The 20,323-nt window shown below is 45.7% G+C and overlaps 1 protein-coding gene across 1 annotated transcript; it reads left to right on the top strand.

The window, feature by feature from the left end:
- Positions 1–2,424: 2,424 nt before the first annotated feature.
- AQP2 (aquaporin 2) lies at positions 2,425–16,791 on the top strand. Its single transcript, XM_038378772.2, has 4 exons — positions 2,425–2,861; positions 12,002–12,166; positions 13,061–13,141; positions 15,123–16,791. The coding sequence occupies exons 1-4, from the start codon at positions 2,499–2,501 to the stop codon at positions 15,336–15,338; spliced, it is 825 nt and encodes a 274-aa protein (XP_038234700.1). The 5' UTR covers positions 2,425–2,498; the 3' UTR covers positions 15,339–16,791.
- The last annotated feature ends 3,532 nt before the right edge of the window (positions 16,792–20,323 follow it).

The raw sequence follows: 20,323 nt of genomic DNA, 5'->3' as shown, positions 1-20,323 counted from the left end.
ATGTTCCCAACAAATCAATCCAAGCCCATCAGGAATACATTCACTTGTGTAGCCTGTGCATGGGTTAGGATGGTCTCAGCAAGCCATAGAAAATAAAGATGGATCTGTTGCAGAGCTGGTAAAAAAAAAAAAAAAAACCTTTTCATTGAACTTTTTTTTCCCATGAAAAATGGCTTTTAGACAAAACAGAAATTTTCACACACATAACTGATGCAGCAAGCCCAGAGGTGCCGGGGCTATAAACTGCCAAGTCTAGAGGTGCCAGGGCTCAGCCCTGGCACAAATTAAGCACTGCTCATAGGGTCACCAACAATCTCTTATTACAAGGGACAGCCTTTATTTTTTTCATCTCTTTACAACAAGTTCCAGCAAAAAGCAGCTGGAAATATCCCTGGTGAATGTAGGTGAGCACTGCATATTCATTATGATTATTATTAATATTAATAATGGTGATGGCTATAATAATGATTATGATAATATCAGGAGGTGGGATGAGGCAGAGGTGCTAAGAAAATAGTCCCTTCATTTTGAAATACATTGTTGGCAACTGTAGGGTTCACCGTGGTTCAGCATGATCCTATTAATCTGGTACAGAGAACAGCATCACCCATGTCTGCCATCGGGATCCCTGAGCAAACAAAAGCAATGCTGGATACCCCAGGAACAGCTGGGTAGTTGACTATTGTGGTAAGTGACTTGAGTATCTCAGCAGTCAGACACGCTGAGTCGTTACCTGCACATTGAGGAAGCAGAGCAATTGATCGCAACAACAGGGAAAGGGCGATTATGGGGTGTGTAACGCCCATGCACTCAGGAAACGTGATGGTGACTCTGAGAACGAGGCCATGGTGAGGGAAGGTCAGCCCAGGTGGCCAAAAAGGAACCAGCTCAATCCTCCAATTCTCCTTCCCACCCCACCCCCATCCCCACCCCCAACTCTGAATGAAACTTTTAAAAAGTTCATTAAACCCTCCAGCCACGGTGCATCATTTGCACTGGTCATAATTTCTTGCCAATCATTCTTAGAGTCCTCGTCCTATCTCTGCCTGGTACTTTTGACCCCTCCTCACCAGTAGGGCACTCTGAGACAGGGATTCCTTGGTCATAAAGATAATGCACTCTGGAGGCCTGCTGAATCAAGCTCCATTGAGTTTATATCTCTCTTTATAGACGCATCTAGTGGCGGTCACCGATGTCTTTATCATGTGGGGATTTTGGAATGGCTGGCCCAGGACAATAGTTGCTCTTTCAGACTCCAGCTTCTTTCTGGTATTACAGATGCATCTTTGCAGGACGAGCTCTGCCAATGCAGCTCAGTCCCAATCCAGAGGCCCCAGTGCTGTGCCGATCCTGGGCTATTCCATGTCTCTGCCAGTGCACTGCAGGCCTGACCCACAGTCCCCTGGCCCCTTGCTATTCCAGAACTCCAGATGCACCGCAATCCTGACCCACACGTCTCCCTTATGCAAACCTACTATTCCAATCCTGGACTCTCATACGCACAGTTTTGCCAATGCACCTCAACCCTCAGCCGCGGCACCCCCAGTCCAGGGCCCCCATCCAATTCTGCCACTGCAAAAGAGACTTGCTGGCATCACTGTATCCGTCCAGTTCTGGGTCTTTCCTTGGCAGACACCAGCAACCATGTCAAATTGATTGGTGGTTTATGGATACATACACAAATGCCCGTTATGGACAAGGCTACACCCCACCAACCACATTCCGTTTGTGTTCTAACACAGGCTTTGAAAAAGCGAGAGGTTGTGTGCAGCAATGGGCCAGAGTCACAAAGAGCAGCTCGAGCGCCGTGTTCAAACTTCTCAAACTTCTGGGGCTTGGGGACCCAGGACTTCTAGTTCTGCCCAGTAAAAAAATATGGTCTAGTCCTGCCAAACTTCAGATGGACATGGCGAGGAGCAAGAAAGAAAGAAAGCAAAAACAATTAGATAGATAGATAGATAGATAGATAGATAGATAGATAGATAGATAGATAGATAGATATTCGGACCTGGATCCAAACTCCAAAGTTTGAGGATGTTCAAGATTGAGACAAGCTGTTCAGACCCATCTCTAGTTCCCCCCAAACACCACTTCCTTATTCTCCCATCTCCACTGAAAAGGCCAGTGGAGGCGAAGAGAGGGGAGAAAGGAATGACTGACACAGGAAGAGGGACTGTAGTAAAAAGCAAGGAATAACGCAGCTCAGCTTTGTGTTTTATGGAATCTCTCGAGGCTAATTTATAAGCACCTGAAATTGGCAAATGCCACATTCGCAGGTTAATAGAGGGGGCAGGGTTTGAAGCCAGATACAGCTGGAACAAGAGGAAAAAAAGCATCAGGTTTCCAAAGACCCTAACCCCACCTCCTTCAGCTGCAGATCCCTGGATTTTCTGCATATAGACATATATAGATAGATATCTCACACACCAGCACCTTTGCAGGGAGCAGCCACAGCAGCAGCAATCAAGCAGCTTTTAGGGTCGTTCCTGGCAAACTCCATGATGTGGGAGCTCCGTTCCGTAGCCTTCACACGGGCTGTCTTTGCTGAGTTTCTGGCCACGCTGCTCTTCATCTTCTTTGGCCTGGGCTCTGCCCTCAACTGGCCTTTGGCCACCCCAGATGTCCTGCAGATCTCGCTGGCTTTCGGCTTGGCCATCGCAACACTGGTCCAGGCCCTAGGGCACATCAGCGGGGCGCACATCAACCCAGCGGTGACAGTGGCGTGCCTGGTAGGCTCTCACATCTCCTTCCTCAGAGCTGTCTTCTATGTGGTGGCGCAGCTTCTGGGGGCAGTCGCCGGGGCAGCTCTCCTGCATGAGCTCACCCCACCGAACATCCGGGGACACTTGGCCGCCAACAGGGTAAGGATTCCACCAATGCATGAGCTCTCAGGGGGAAAGGATTGATGGATGGGTAGGGCTTTTGGGGAAACAAAGGCAAGTCAAGCGAGGTCATGTATAGCTGGGAATAGAACCCTGGAGTCCTGCCTTCCAGACCCCCCTTGCTCTAACCTGCCTCTGGGAATGAACCCAGGTGTCCTGACACCCAGTACTGCATTCCAACTATTAAACCATGCTTCCTTCTAGCTGTGGGAATAAAACTTGGAGGTCCTGGCTCCCAATTCCCCCCACTCTAAGCATTCCCCAGTGCGGCCTATGAGACCAACCAACAAGAGTCATGAAATTCACAGCCAAGCTGCCATTTTGACATAAGAGATGTTGCAGAGTTCCTAGCTCTGCCATGCTTAATCCTTCTCTGGGAGCATATTCCACCACCTCTACAATATCCTTGTTGGTGTGGGAATATGTAGTCTGTCTCCTTGCCACGTTAGGTCTTGCCAGTATTTCCAGGATGCTGGTTCCACTCCAGGCACCCAGGCATCAGAGTTGGTACGACGGGTTTTTTTAAATACAATCGCTGCTTCGCATCAGATAATGCCACTCAATGCTCTACTTTCAAAGGCTGGTAGCGGACCCATCTGGTTAATCACAATGTCCGGTAGAGACCCCTGCCCTGGCAGTGCCACTGCGCGGCCTCACCTGCCCTGGTCTGTAACAAGTTAGAAGGATTTGACTCTGGTTTCGTACACTGTGCAACATCAAATTACAGGGAGACATTAAAGCTCTGACTTACAGGCAGAAAAACAAGGGAACTTGGGGAGTTGTACCTAGAAACCTCAGCTGATGCCCTGTCATTAACACATCGGGTCCGGATTCTCCACTGCCTTGCATTTTGTGCCATCATTGACACCTGGGAAAAGGGTGGGGTAGGGAGGTTAAGCAGCTACAAAATCAGAACATAAGCATTATGAATCCACTTTGCAAGGTGTAAATGACACCAGGTTGCAAGCCAGTGGAGAATCTGGCCCCATGCTGTCCTAGGAAGACAAGAAAAGCATCTATAACAGCACTGCCAAGTCTCATAATTTGATCGCAAGTCTTGAGCTATTTGGTGTCTTTCTTAAATCCCCAGCTCCTGGAGTCATATGATTTTGAGAGAGGCAGTTTTTATTTTTAAAACTTGTAAGTTTCCAGCCTTGATGGCTGCAAAGAAAAGTTTGAAAATGACCCTAGGGTATCCTAAAAGTTCAAAAACTAAAAGGCTACAAAAAGAACCCCAAATATATTAATATTTTTAAATCTCATGATTTTTGGAGGCCTGACTTGTGTCTTTTAATGCTTGGGGTTGGTAATACAGCTGTTAACTCCAGCATTCTCATTATGTGGACTCTCCTTTACCATGCCCCTAATAACAAAAACATTATGGATCAGGTTCTCAGCTATGTAAACTAGTCTGATATCCCTGGACCAGATTCTCATCCAAATCATCCAAAGCACAGGACTTGGTGGTGATGGGGGACTTCAACTACCCACATATCTGTTGGGAAAATAACACAGCTGGGCTTAGATTTTCCAACAAGTTCTTGGACTGTATTGGAGACAAATTTTTTTATTTCAGAAGGTACAGAAACCACTAGGGAAGAGGCTCTTCTAGATTTGAGTTTGGCAAATGGGGAAGAACTGTTTGAGAATTTGAAAGTGGAAGGCAGCTTGGGTGAAAGTGACCGTGCAGTGGCAGAGTTCATGCTTCTAAGGAATGGGAGGAGGGAAAACAGCAGAATAAAGATAATGGATTTCAAGAAGGCAGACTTAAGCAAACAGTTGATGGGGAAGAGCCCTTGGGAAGCAAGTCTAAGGGGAAAAACAGCTCAAGAGAGTTGGCAGTTTTTCAAAGAAGACCAAGGACAGAGTAAACCCGTTACTCAGTGGGGACTCGGGGGACAACGACAGAAAATGTCGAAATGGCAGAAGTGCTAAATGATCTTTTTGTTTCAGTTTTCACCAAAAAGTTTAGTAGTAATTGGACATCTAACATAGTGAATACCAGTGAAAATGAGGTAGACTCAGAGGCTAAAATAGGGAAAGAACAAGTTAAAAATTAGACAAATTAGATGTTTTCAAGTCACCAGGGCCTGATGAAATACATCCTAGAATTCTCAAGGAGCTGACTGAGGAGAGATCTGAGCCATTAGCGATTATCTTCTAAAAGTCATGGCAGACTGGTACGATTCCAGAGGATTGGAAAAGGGCAAATATAGTGTCCATCTAAGGACAACCCAGGGAATTACACACCAGTCAGCTTAACCTCAGTACCCAGAAAGATAACGGAGCAAATAATTAAGCAATCAATGTGCAGACACTCAGAAGATAAAAAGGTGATAAGTAACAATCAGCATGGATTTGTCAAGAAAAAATCATGTCAAACCAACCTACTAGCTTTCTTTGACAGGATAACAAGCCTTGTGGATGTGGGGAAGCAGTTGCTGTGGTATATCTTGATTTTGTAAGGTTTTTGATAGTGTCTGGCATAACCTTCTCATAAACAAACTAGGAAAATACAATATAGATGGAGCTACTATAAGGTGGGTGCAAAACTGGTTGGAAAACTGTTCCCAGAGAGTAATCAGTGGTTCACAATCAAGCTGGAAGGGCATATCAAGTGGTGTCATGCAAAGATTAGTTCTGGGACTGGTTCTGTTCAATATCTTCATCAATGATTTAGATAATGGCATAGAGAGTACACTTATAAAGTTTTCAGAGTAGCAGCCGTGTTAGTCAGTATTCGCAGAAAGAAAAGGAGTACTTGTGGCACCTTAGAGACTAACAAATTTATTTGAGCATAAGCTTTCGTGAGCGATGAAGTGAGCTGTAGCTCACGAAAGCTTATGCTCAAATAAATTTATTAGTCTCTAAGGTGCCACAAGTACTCCTTTTCTTTTTACTTATAAAGTTTGTGGAGGATAACAAGCTGAGAGAGGTTGCAAGCGCTTTGGAGAATAGAATTAAAATTCAAAATGATCTGGACAAACTGGAGAAATGGTCTGAAGCAGGGATCAGCAACCTTTGGCATGCGGCCTGTCAGGGTAAGTTCCTGGCAGGCTGGGATGGTTTGTTTACCTGCCACTTATGGTAGAATCATAGAATATTCTGGGACCTCAGGAGGTCATCTAGTCCAACCTCCCTGCTCAAAGCAGAACCAATCCCAACTAAATCATCCCAGCCAGGGCTTTGTCAAGCCTGATCTTAAAAACTTCAAAGGAAGGAGATTCCACCACCTCCCTAGGTAATGCATTCCAGTGCTTCACCACCCTCCTAGTGACAAAGTTTTTCCTAATAGCCAACCTAAACCTCCCCCACTGCAACTTGAGACCATTACTCCTTGTTCTGTCATCTGCTATCACTGAGAACAGTCTAGATCCATCCTCTTTGGAACCCCCTTTCAGGTAGTTGAAAGCAGTTATCAAATCCCCCCTCACTCTTCTCTTCTGCAGACTAAACAATCCCAGTTCCCTCAGCCACTCCTCATAAGTCATGTGTTCCAGTCCTCTGCTGGATGCTTTCTAATTTTTTCACATCCTTCTTGTAGTGTGGGGACCAAAACTGAACACAGTACTCCAGATGAAGCCTCACCAATGTTGAATAGAGGGGAACGATCACGTCCCTCGATCTGCTGGCAATGCCCCTACTTATACTTCCCAAAATGCCATTGGCCTTCTTGGCAACAAGGGCACACTGTTGACTCATATCCAGCTTCTCATCCACTGTAACCCCTAGGACCTTTTCTGCAGAACTGCTGCCGAGCCAGTCGGTCCCTAGTCTGTAGCGGTGCATGGGATTCTTCCATCCTAAGTGCAGGACCCTGCACTTGACTTTGTTGAATCTCATCAGATTTCTTTTGGCTCAATCCTCTAATTTGTCTAGGTCCCTCTGTATCCTATCCCTACGCTTCAGCATATTTACCTCTCCTCCCAGTTTAGTGTCATCTGCAAATTGCTGAGGGTGCAATCCATGCCATCCTCCAGATCCTTAATGAAGTTATTGAACAAAACCAGCCCAGGACCGATCTTTGGGGCAGTCCGCATGATACCGGCTGCCAACTAGACATGTAGCCATTGATTACTACCCATTGAGCCCGACAATCTAGCCAGCTTTCTATCCACCTTATAGTCCATTCATTTAGCCCATACTTCTTTAACTTGCTGGCAAGAATACTGTGGAAGACTTCCACGGGTTCGGCCAATCGTGGCTTTCACTGGCCACGGTTCGCCATTCGAGGCCAATGGGGGCCGCAGGAAGCAGCGTGGGCCAAGGGATATAAATAGGATGAAATTCAATAAGGCCAAATGCAAAGTACTCCACTTAGGAATGAACAATCAGTTGCACACCTACAAACTGGGAAATGACTGCCTAGGAAGGAGTACTGCGGAAAGGGATCGGGGGGTCAAAGTGGATCACAAGCTAAATATGAAACAACAGTGTAATACTGTTGCAAAAAAGCAAACTTCATTCTGGGCTGTATTATCAGGAATATTGTAAGCAGGACACGAGAAGTAATTCTTCCGCTCTACTCCACGCTGATTAGGGCTCAGCTGGAGTATTGTGTCCAGTTCTGGGCACCACATTTAAGGAAAGAGATGGACAAATGGAGAAAGTACAGAGAAGAGCAACCAAAATGATTAATGATCTAGAAAACATGACCTATGATGGAGACCAGAGTTCAAGTACTTGTTCTGTCATAGATTTTCTGTGTGATAACAGATAAATCACATAGCCACTCTGCTTCAGGTTCCCCATATGTAAACAGGGATAATAGCACACTTCTGCCTTACAGGGGAACTGTGAGGATAAATACCTTAAAGACTTTGGATAGTACAATAATGGAGGGGCATACAAGTACCTTAAATAGATAGTAGCCTTTGTACAAGTCTTTAAATCGTGATTTGAGGACTTCAGTAACTCAGCCAGAGGTTCGGGGTCTATTACAGCAGTGGGTGGATGAGGTTCTGTGGCCTGCGATGTGCAGGACTCAGACTAGATGATCATGATGGTCCCTTCTGACCTTAAAGTCTATACAAGTGTGAATGATTACTCAAGGGCAAGGGCAAGTAGCATCAGGCCCTGTATTTTTCAAGTGATCTAGGAATTTGAATCAAATCCAGGTCAGGACCGACAGAAAGCTAACAGCATCTCTCAGCTGTTGTCATGCGTAGGAATAGCATACTATCCCTTTAAATAGTTCGTGAGCCCTCTGGTAGTGCTCACCGTGTTTATGCTATGAAATCACCCAGAGCAGCAAGGATGCATAGAGCTAGGCTTTGCACATTTGAAAGGACTACAGGACTGAGCTCCCCTCCAGGTCAGTGAGCAAGGTAGGAGAAGCCTGCACCGTCCCGCTGCTCCTTGCATGTACCTGTCCTAGGCAGGTTTCAGAGTAGCAGCCATGTTAGTCTGTATTTGCAAAAAAGAAAAGGAGTACTTGTGGCACCTTAGAGACTATGCATCCGATGAAGTGAGCTGTAGCTCACGAAAGCTTATGCTCAAATAAATTTGTTAGTCTCTAAGGTGCCACAAGTACTCCTTTTCTTTTTTGCTGTCCTGGGCACAGACAGATGCCTGCCGTTCCAGAGCTCTATCACTCTCCCCCCAGGATGCAACATGCCTGTGACATATAGAGCTCCTCACGCTACACAGGGAGGTGAAAGGATCAGCTCTGGTTTGTAAGTAACACAGTATTGCCAGGCCCAAATGCTCACAAATCATGAGACATGGGCACCAAAAATGCTGAGATTGGCTTTAAAATCATGAGATTAAGTCAAAATACTAGATTTGCTGCTCTTTTTATTTGGCCTCTGCTTTTTGAGCCTTTGGGATGAACTAGGGGGTCACATTTTGAAGCTAGAAACTTACTTTTTCATGAAGAACAAAGGCTGAAATCCTCACTTGATTCCAGGAGCTGGGGCTTTAAGGAAAACAATAATTATCATGAGACTCATGACAAACTCATGAGAGTTGACAACACTGGACTAAAAGGCTGAAGAGGGGGGCTAGCTTCTCTTCTCAGGCCTTGTCTACACCCAAAAGTTCATTGCTTTAACTATACCGACATAGTGAAAGCAGTGCAACCTGCTCCAATGTGAATGCAGTTATGCCCATATAAAAATCCTCATACCTGTATGACTCATTCCGGTAAGGGAGGAGGAATAAAGTATGCTGGTATAAAGCACTTTTAGACCCGTAGAACTGCCTTGACAGGAGGAGCTGTACCAGTCTGACTAGGAATCACATTCCCGAAATGACTGCACAAAGTCTGCACTGCAATCAGAGGTGTGATTTAATTTGCCACACATGTAGACAGACATCCCTAGTTTGGACATAGCTAGAGCCACTAACAATAGCAGAGAATCCAGCTCGCCGGATTTTGTAAAGGGACCGCTCAGTGCAACAAAAATCAGTCGACTCACAGGACCACAGGCAGGAAACTTGTTTCTTTGTTTTTAACTGCATCACAATAGAAGCGGGGGATGGGGAAACCTTCCCATGGACTAAACAGAAAGTAAGGGAGAAGTGGATCAGGGCTCCAACCCAGAGTACTGGGAATAACCTAGTTAACCCTTTGAAGACCACTTTACTACGTCACTGCTATTGCTATTCTAGTGACTAGATCCAAGCTAGCTGAGCTGTGTCTGTGGTCACACCTCCGACAGCAGTGTGTAATCCAGGTTTCAGTAATGCCAGTGTAAATCCGGAGTTATGCAATCCCTGGATTTATACCAGCGCAATGGAGATCAGAATTAACCTTCCTGGCTGGCAAAGAGGTGATACAGTGAGGGGGAAAAAAAAACTGCAGGTGGAATTTCTGGTTCTGTCTAAAACATCTAGATTTCAGTATTTAACAGTGCATGTCTCAGGCTCCAGCAGCATAGCTGGACCATAGATAAGATCTCAGCCAACCCCAGAGCGCCAGTGGCACCGCAAATTGGTCAATTAACCAGCAACATCCAGTGGTACCGCCACTTACATTGGATTAAGGAAACACGAACTGCCATTTATATTGCAAAACGTACACTGGAGATATTAACTCGAAGTGTGGTCAGATTAGGTTTACTGCAATTGCTGAGCACAGAAGTGACTGCTTGGAAAGGCTGACCTGGAAACTGTACATGCTAAGTGCATATTGTACGGGTGTGTGTACGAGAGAGAGAGAGAGCAAATAAGTGATTACCATTCTGAAAAATAAAACTCTCATTTCCCGACAGTTGAACTTTTCAAATACTGTCTCGGGTCTCAAGTGACATGAATTTTGTGGGTCTCGTTAGAGTCCTTGTCGGCACACCTCACAACTACTAGACATTTGGCAGGATCTCCTTAAAAGAGGCACAGCACGGGAATAGCACCGTACAAGAACAAGGAGACTTTTGACTGATACAGAAAGGCAGCAAACTCTGCAAAACGATGCATGGAAATACTCTTGCACACAATGCACAATGAGCCTGTGGAACTCATTGCCACAAGGTAGTATTGAGACCAAGGAGTTTTGAAGGGCTCAAAAAAACCTAGGTGGAGCCCTGACTCCAATCCACTCTGGCAGTTCCTATGTTCCTTGCAAGTCAAGAGGATATGTTGACAGAGATGGAAGGATACAGACTAGGAGCACAAGTGAGGACTGAGATGCACTGACAAAGCTGGAGTGGAGGAAGGGCTGACAGAGCAGGGATTTTGCAGAGCAGGATACTAGGGCATCAGCTGGGCTGTGTGGGGACCTGGGACTGCAGGGGGTGATGCTGGTAAGACCAAAGTGCCTTGGCAGAGCTGTGGAGCAGCTTACACAGCCTGTACTTACGCTGTACTTTCTCCAAGCCTTCCGGATGGAGGACCAGGCAGGGTTTAGCAGGGAGATTTTGTGATCATCTAATCTGAACTTCTGGATAACATAGGCCAGAGAACTTCCCTCAAAATATTTAAATCCGTCCTGATTTAAAAATGATCGGTGATGGAGAATCCCCCACGATTCTTGGTACATGGTTCCAGTGGGTTCATTACTCTCACCATTAAAAATGCATGCCTTCTTTCCCGTCTGAGCGGGGCGAGCATCAACTTTCAGCTCGTGGATCACATTAGATCTTCCTCTGCTGGACAGAAGAGCCCACAATTAAATATTTGCTCTCCGTGGAGATACTTGTAGACTGTGCAATCCAGTCCCCCTTCACCTTCTCTTTGCAAGCTAAATAGATAGACTCAAAGCACTTAATCTCAATGTTTTCCAATCTTCTAATCATTCTCCTGGCCCTTTTCTGAATTCTGGGAGCCAGGGCTGGACACAGGATTCCAGCCGTGCTCCTGCCAATGCCAAATACAGAGGTAAAATAAACTCTCTATTCATAGGCACCGGCTTCCTCTGGGCCCTGGGGGTGCTCAACCCCAGCTCCGCCTCCACCCCTGCTGCCACCCGACCCCTTTCCCCAAGCCCCCCGTCCTGCCTCTTCCTGCACCCGCTCTGCCCCAAGCCCCACCCCACCCACCCTTTTTCTCAAGTCCCCGCCTCTTCCTGCCCCTGCCCAGTCTCTTCCCCGCCTTTTCCAGCCCCCTCCCCCAAGCGCACCCCATCCCCACTCCTCCGTTTCCTCCCAGAGCCTCCTGCACGCCATGAAACAGCTGATTGTTGCGAGTCGGCGGCAGGGAGAGGAGTTGATCGGCAGGGTTGCTGGTGGCCGGGAGGCGCTGGGGGCAAAAGGGGGAAGCTGGCTGCCGGTGGGTGCTAATTTTTTCCCATAGGTGCTCCAGCCCTGTCTCTATGGCGCCTATGTCTCTACTTCTACTCAAGATTCCCCTGTCTGTGATTCCTAGTATGGCATTAGCCCTTTTTGGCCACAATGTCACATGAGGAGCTCGGACCCAGCTGATTCCCCACCACGACCCCCAAATCTTTTTCAGAGTCGCTGCTTCCAAGGACAGAGCTCCCCTTCCCTGTAAGTCTGGCCTGCGTGCTTTGCTCCCAGATGTTTTCATTTACATTCAGCCGTATTAAAACGCATATGGTTTTCTTTTGTGCCCAGTTCACCAAGCCATCTCGATGTCTCTGAATCAGCGAGCTGTTCCTCTTCCTAAAGCACCGGGGAAGGGCGCGCGCTCATTACTGAGAAGCTGCTTTCCTCTCGTTTCAGCTACACAACGACACGACTCCAGGCCAGGCTGTCACCGTCGAGCTGTTCCTCACCTTTCAGCTGGTCCTGTGCATTTTTGCTTCCACCGATGACCAGAGAAGCGATAATGTCGGCTCTCCGGCCTTGTCCATCGGCCTTTCTGTCGCCGTGGGTCACTTACTGGGGGTGCGACACAATGGCCTGGCTTTTGCATTTTAGAGCCATGACACAAGCATGCCTATGTCCCAGATAGTTTCACTAGGTTGGGTGCTCTACCAAGCAGAGGAAGAATGGCCCAGTGACTAGGGTGTCAGCTTGGGATTTGTAGGAGCTGGTTTTGATTCCTTGCTCTGCAACAGCTTTCCTGTGTGACCTTAGGCAAGTCACTTAGCCTCTCTGTGCCTTCCCAAAGGGGGAGAGTAGCAATTCCCTGCCCTCAGGGGTGTTGTGAGGCTAAGTCAGTTAATGGTTGTGAGGTGCTAAGATACTACAGTAATGGAGAACATTCTGTGTTTGCGCAGTCCCTAGCACAATGTGGTCATGTGCGTGACTCCAAAGCACTATGGTAATACTACAAATAATAAATACCCAACATAGATCGCTCCAGCCCCAGACTCCCCAAGCTAGAGATGCAGCAGAGACTAATATGCAGATTCCCTCCACGGATCTTGAAGCCCTTTGCAAACATGAATGACCCCCTTTTGGATCTAGGTCAGTATCATCTCCATATTACAGGGGAAGAAATTGAGGAGACTTGCCCAACATCTGTGTAGGAGAGCAGGCAACAGTGCTGTGCTTTACCCATTAGACCATGCTTTCCATAAGAGCTCCCAGAGCTGGAGGGAAATTCCCAGCTACTCAAGGCCCAGCCCCATCCAGCAGGAGCAATGAGAGAATTTAGCTCACAACTGGTTGGTGAAAGATGCCAGTCATTCTTTTCCTGCCTGGAGGACTAAAGGCTTGTGCCAATGAACGAAGCATGCTAACAACAGGCTAAGGCGTTTAAAAATAGTCTTGTTGCTGAAAGAGTTTGGTGGTTAATAATAACCGTGCCCCTTTTTCACCCCCCACACCCCCCAGATCCACTACACCGGCTGCTCTATGAACCCCGCCAGATCTTTCGCCCCAGCTGTGATAGTAGGAGACTTCAGCTCCCATTGGGTAAGAATTCAGCCCCCCGCATTCCTCATAGCTGCAGATCTGGGTGCAGTTTTGGCAGGACAAGCTGCCGTGCATAGGGTTGCCAATTTTGGTTGGACGTATTCCTGGAAGTTTCATCACATGACGTAACCTTTAATGAAAGAGTCATCTCTTATTCCAGGAGACCCAACTCTAGCCCGGGCACTGTCGCGTCAATATTTCTAGAACTCTCGAGAGTCAGCCTAGCTGCTGGCATTTTGACAGTGAGAAGGGTAATAATAATATGATCCAAACCAGGCTCTGGTTGCCACCTGGAAGAAAGATCTAGAGATTGGGAGCAATAGATGCAGCAAACCATAGCCTGTAATTGCCTAACCAACTGGCTAAGTTGCAACAGGAAAAGGGTATGTGGTTCGTTCTATGTGAGTTGGCAGTAAGCACAAAACCTAGAGACTTTAACTCTAGTTATTATCCAACTAATCTTTCCCAATTCTAGTCTGAACCAGCGTGGTTCAATTTTTCCATCAGATGTGGTCAGCATTTGTTTGGAATCCAAGGTTTGTGTTCAGTGAACCAGAAAAGGGGTAGAGGAAGAGACGCTTTGCTCATTCTTGGCAAGTTTTAGCAAAAGGTCTGTGAGTTTGATCGACTTCCTGGGTCAGAGGTGAGGCAACAGCCATCTTGAAAAATGTTTCTTTTGCATGTTGACCAGGAAAATGTGCCTGCCAAGAGCAGATTCAGAACTAGAGTCCTGGAACACGTGGAAACTGTGTTTTAGTTTTGCAGAACTGCATTGGTTCAGTCTGGGGTTTTGCATAAATCAAACCGAGTTTGGTGGTCACCTGAGTCTCATTTTACACAAATCACCACGGTGATTAAGGTGACTAAATAAATAACACTGAAGTTATACTAATTAGTACTTATCTACTGATGCACTTATCTACTGATGCAATCTAATGAACATTCAAAGATCTCAAAGCACTTTATAAAGGTGGGTAATATCACTATCACTACAATATCACCCAGATGGACAAACCAAGCCTCAGAGAGGGGAAGTGCCTTGCTTTAGATCAGAGAGCAATTTAATACTCAAACTGAGAAAAGAAAAGAAATCCTGCCTCCCTACTTTAACCACTAGACCACTTTCCCTTCCAGAACTGGGATTAGAACTCAGGAGTCCTGGTTCCCAATCCCAGCCCTGATCTAACCACTGGTCCACATTCCCCACAAAGGCTGGGAAGAAAACCCAAGAGTCACAATTCCCAATCTTCTATTCTCCCCAGCAGAGCACAGTCCCTCCTACAGCTGAGCACAGAACCAAAGAGGTTAAATGCTCAGTAGTGTGTTTGAACCACAAACCTGCACCACTTTCCAAAGTTTTGGTTTCATCACAATCCCTAAACCAGGTTTGGGCAATGGCTGCACTACAGCTTAAGACGACATAAATTATGTCACTCCAGTGGCATGAATTAGCCAGTCCCCTGAGCAACATAATTTATGCCAATTTAAGCACCACTATGAGAAGTTGGGGGTGGATTAATTAAGTCAATGGGAGAGCTTTCTCACCGGTTTAGAGCGGCTGCACAGAGAGTTTACAGCAGACTTAGATTTAGTGTTGCAAAAGCTCATTGGTTTGATCTTGGTTCCACAAAACCAACCACTAAAAAAACCAGGGTTGATTTCAGATACATTTTATCAGAACCACCAGCACTTGGGGGATGGTAGTTCGGACAAAAGGGTCTGTTTTGGGTCCAAACAGCAGCGGAGATCAAGATGAAGCAAATATAGATGTATGTATGTGTCCCACTGGGATGAAAAGGTTATGGCGATGGGCAAATTTTGAGCCCCGTTGGTTCCCAAATGCAGAGAGAACTCAAGCTTAGGTGGCTTGAAGACCAGACTCAGATCCATAAATATCTGCTGTTCATCTCAATTTCCAGCTAAATTTCTGAGTCCTGCAGCTCATTCGGAAGCCTTATTTTTTCTCTCTCCATCTGCCCAGGTCTTCTGGCTGGGGCCCTTGGCTGGTGCAGTGGTGGCCTCGCTGATCTACAATTATATTCTCTTCCCACACACCAAGACCCTATCAGAAAGACTCGCCATCTTCAAAGGCCTTGAGCCTGAGGAGGACTGGGAAGAGCGTGATGTTCACCGGAGGCAGTCGATGGAGCTGCACTCCCCGCAGACTCTGCCAAGGGGGGTGACAGAGAAAGTCTAGCTAAGCCCCCATGGGCTTCAAAAGGAGCTAGCCATGTTCTCCGGCATCTCTTTTAGACCAGCACACGTTCGGACGAGTGACAAATGCACTTTCCCCACGTTTGCCGCAGAGTAAAGCGGCCAGAAGTTGCCCCAATGAGCCGTAAAAGGTTTACTCCCGTTGTTAGCTGTGCCCCATTCCCTGGGCAATTCACTTAACCTTCCCTATGCTTGCCAGCTTTCCACCTTTACGGTCTGTCAACAACCCCTTGCCTGAACCAAACATCGGCTCTGCCTACAGAACATACTGACCCCTAGCGGCCTCAGGATGGCAACCCCAGGAGGCAGAACCTCTGGGCCCGATTCCTATCTCTGCCACCAAATGTAATTTGGCACATCGCTTCTTTTCTCCATACCTCAGTTTCCCCATTTGTAGAAGGAGGGTAATACTACTTCCCACCTCACTGAGCTCTCGTGATGGATTAACATTTGCTGAGCACTTGAAAGCGCTATATATTAGCGTTGTTTTTATTACTGTTGCCATTTAATGGAGCAGGGAGATTGCTACCTATTCTGGTCCGCTCCCCTGGTATCTCACACTTCTCTCACTGCTATGGCTGCTTGGACCCAGACTGGAGTGTGTCCCATGTAACGAGCAGCAAGCGTCTCATCATCCATCCTATCAGGAGAGCTTTGATAAACTTCATCTGGCTGGTTCCTCCAGTGTGCCAGCTCCCATGTTTCTACGAAGAACTACAGCCCCTCTGTATTCCCCAGAGCCATCTCCCAGCTTGTTCCCTAGACATTTGCCTCCAAGTCTAATTCACTGTATGCCCAATCTCCTTCTTATTCCTTATTAAATTGTCACAGGCATCCTTGTGAGGCTCTTAAATCCCACCCCAGAGGTGGCTGCATTTCCCCCGGCAGGTAAAGCAGCGGTGGCTTAACCCGTTCTATGTCAGGACTAAAAATATGGCCCCTTGCCCCCCAAGCCTCTTCTTCCATTCAGAATAGTTTTAAAACAAAAACAAAAAACTTGCCCTGTCTCTCTGTAGATTGAACTAAAGTGATAGAGTTCACTGATTTAAAATGTGATTTGAGTCAGTTGCAAACAATATCATTTAAATCACCAATTTTCTTTTCTTTTTAAAAAAATATTTATTTTAGTTACTTTCCTAAGGAAAACTTAATTCTCACTGACTGACAGAAGAGCCCAAGGATCTTGTCCAAAATTTATCCTCGCAATCAGCTGGCATAAATAATGACTGTATATATTTATTCAGATTCTTCATTTTTACATTCCAGTACTAACCAATATCAGTGACTGTTCTCTTTCTGCTATAGACATTTTAACTTATTGTTCATTGTGATTGTGAGTAAAGCTAAAATGAAATGGAACAAAGCCATGAAAATGATTTTTTTAAATATATTTGAATATTTGTTGTATTAATTTCAAATAAAGCACTTTAAATTTGCTTTTACATATCAAATCAATAAAATAAGAGTCTCGCATTTATATAGTAGTTCATCCCAAAGTGCTTTACAAACTGGTTCTGCATAAGACCACATTCTGCTATCCTGACACAGAATAGTAATTTATGTCCTCAGAATGACAACAGATGGTAGAAGTGGGTCTGTAATGATTACTCACCCACCACTGAAATGCAGCCACCTCTGGGGTGGAATGCAGCCACCTTTCTATCACCAGCAACACACTATAGCTTTTTTATTTGTTTTGGATGGTAAGACTGGACATATTAACCTTTTATCAACCCAGTCCACATCATCTAACTGGGGACACAAAATAAAGATCAGTCCCTTACCAGTACTCCAGTGTGTCATATTTTTATTACACACGTGTGACAATAAAATCTGATCTCTGCTACACCTGTAGGCCAAATTCTCAGCAGGCATCAACTGACCTACAGCAGTCAATGGAGCTATACCAGCTGACAATCTGGCCAGTGACTTCAATGGATTTATGCTGATTTATGCCATCTGGGGATCTGGCCCCTTGGCTCCAGTGGAGCTACACCAATTTACATCCATTGAGAATCTAACCCGCTGACGTCAAGGGAATGACACTGAATTACAACAACTGGGGTAATGGCTTATTTACTTTAATGGAGCCAAACCAATTTACACCAACTGGGAAGCTGGTCCCATCCTCTCCAAGGTATTTAGGTGCCTAAATCCAAAATGTGAGTTAGGTGCCTAAATACCTCTGAGGATCTGGGCAACAGTCCATTGGCTTCAATGGCACTGTGGTAATTTACACCACTTCAGAATCTGGCTCCTTTGCTGCAATGGAGCTATATCAGTTTACACTAGCTGAGAATCTGCCCCGTTTACACCAGTGGAGTTGCTCAAGCTTTACACTAGGGTAACTCAGATCACACCTGGTGTCACAGGGATCAGATTTGCCTGAAGGAAACCCAGGATTAAGCCAAAGGAACCACACTCTGCAGCTGAGCTTCTGTTTATAAATAGTTTTAACAGGGGTCAATAAAAGAGAAGGCATTGTTTTAATAAGCGGTTAATCAAATAGCAATAGGTTGCTGTAGAATCCAGCAGGTCTATGGGGTTGCTTATAACCAACTATAACATCTGCTCCTGAGGCACTTAGAAGCATGAATAATGGTATGTCGGTAACATGTATTATTAACGCTTTATAAACCACGTATCAATGGACCCTCAAAGCGTGGCTGCCACATCAACAAGGAAAATGGAAATATTGCACGGAATAACCTCTTGCTCTCCCTGACTTGAGGTTTATCCTTTGAATTCTGATGCTCCAGACTTCAGGCCCATTGTTTTATTGATGCCAGTGGAGAAGGGTGAAACAGTGGTACTATAGATATGCGAGATCCTATCATTTCAGAAATGCTCAGCCCCACTCTGCTCTAAGATGGCTCCAAGCCACCAAAATGAACCTGTCCTTTTAGCCCCAGAAACAGCAACCTAGCCCCCAGCATTATGCAGGTACTCAGCATCAGAAGGATGCCACAAAGGGTTTTTATTTTTCTCTTTCTTCCTCAATTATCATCTGGCTCACTTTGGCCATCACCCTCTGGCCACTGGATTAGCTGCCCATGGGGATCTCCTGCAGTGCCCTCCCATGCTTCCCATAGCTTGGTGCAAGCCGCCGTCTCATGGCTGCAATCTCCGGAGAATAATATTAACACCACCTCAGCAGATTGCACAGCACTTGACAAAGGTGGGCAATATAATTATCCCCATTTTGCAGATGGGGAAACTGAGGCAGAGGGGGGATGATTTGCCCAAGGTCATCCACTGGCAGAGCTGGGACCAGAACCCAGCTCTAGGCCAGCACACTGGCTGCCTCTCATCTCTGCCTCTTTATTGTTTTGCTCCTTGGCTGGAGCGGAGTCGCTGCAACCTAACAACCATCAGCCGTTTGGTGGGACGTTTGCCAACTCTCAGAATTCTATCGTGGGTCTTGGGATATTTCCTGTTGTTCTTAAACTCCCAGCTCCTGTATGTGTGTGATTAGGTGACAATATCAGCTCACATTTAAGAAAAAAAAGTAAGTTTCTAACTTTCATGGCTGCAGAAAAAAATTAACTATTTTTGGATGTTTTCTACATTTTCAAATATATTGATTTCAGTGACTACCCAAAATACAAAGTGTGCAGTGCTCACTTCCTGTTATTTTTTATTACAAATATTTGCACTGTGAAAAAAGAAATAGGATTTTTCAATTCACCTCTTAAGTACTGTCATAAAATCTCTTTATGGTGAAGGTGCATTACAGGATGGGGAATTACCAGTAGAACCCCATAAATGTAAACAAACTTGTTTGTCTGAGGGATTGGCTGAACAAGAAATAGGACTGAATGGACTTTCATAGAGGCCAGGTCCATCAATGGCTATTAGCCAGGATGGCCAGGGATGGTGTCCTTAGCCTCTGTTTGCCAGGAGCTGGGAATGGGTGACAGGGGATGGATCACTTGATGATGACCTGTTCTGTTCATTCCCTCTGAAGCACCTGGCATTGGCCACTGCTGGGAGACAGGATACTGGGCTAGATGGACCTTTGGTCTGACCCAGTCTGGCCGTTCTTATATTCTTATGACTTGTAAGCTCTAAAAGTTTACATTGTTTTATTTCTGAGTGTGGTTATGTAACAAAAACAAATCTGCAGTTGTAAATTTCACTCTCATGATAAAGCAATTGCACTACAGTCCTTGTATGAGGTGAATTGAAAAAGACTATTTCTTTTGTTTACCTTTAGTATAGTGCAAATATGTGTAATCAAAAATAAGAATATAAAGTGAGCACCATCCACGTTGTATTCTGCATTGCAAGTGAAATCAATATATTTGAAAATGTAGAAAAACATCCAAAATATTTATAAGAAGTTTAAACTCGTATTCTACTATTATTTAACTGTGTGATTAAAACAGGAATTAATCTCAATTAATTTTTTTAATTGTGGTAATTTGTTTTGAGTTAATCGCTTGAGTTAACTGCGATTAATTGGCATCCCTACTATTAAACCCATTTTACAGAGGGGGAAACTGAGGCACAGGGTGGCTAAGTCTATGTCTACACTAGCACTTTTGTCGGTATAACTTATGTCACCCAGAGGTGTGAAAAAACCACCCCTTTGAGCAACATAAGTTACACCGACAGAAGCTCCAGTGTGGACAGCACTCTCCCGCCGACATAGCTACCACTGCTTGTTGGGGGTGGTTTAATTATGTTGATGGGAGAGCTCTCTCCCTTTGGCATAGAGAGGCTACAAGAGAGACCTGCATCAATACAGCTGTGCCACTGTAAGGTCTCTAGTGTAGACATGGCCTAAGTGGCTTACCTGAAGTCCCAGAGGAAATCTCTGGTACAGCAGGGACTTGAACCCAACTCCCACAAGAGCAAGTCAGCTGTCACAGCTACCTTGCATGGACCAGTTGGGCAAGGTGGGAAAATGGAGTCTGCTGCTCTTGCAAGATCCGTAGGGGAGATAAAAGAAGCCATGGGGACTTT

This window comes from Dermochelys coriacea, chromosome 20, assembly GCF_009764565.3.
Source record: "Dermochelys coriacea isolate rDerCor1 chromosome 20, rDerCor1.pri.v4, whole genome shotgun sequence".
In the NCBI taxonomy this organism is placed as follows: Eukaryota; Metazoa; Chordata; order Testudines; family Dermochelyidae; genus Dermochelys; species Dermochelys coriacea.
The sequence above is the reverse complement of the archived record's forward strand: the minus strand, read 5'-3'. Positions and strand labels throughout refer to the sequence as shown.

Excerpts from the sequence above, each read along its gene's own strand:
- AQP2 (XM_038378772.2), top strand. The coding sequence starts at position 2,499 with ATGATGTGGGAGCTCCGTTCCGTAGCCTTCACACGGGCTGTCTTTGCT. Across the intron at positions 12,167-13,060 it reads CCGTGGGTCACTTACTGGGG|ATCCACTACACCGGCTGCTC; the intron begins GTGCGACACAAT and ends CACACCCCCCAG. Across the intron at positions 13,142-15,122 it reads GAGACTTCAGCTCCCATTGG|GTCTTCTGGCTGGGGCCCTT; the intron begins GTAAGAATTCAG and ends CCATCTGCCCAG.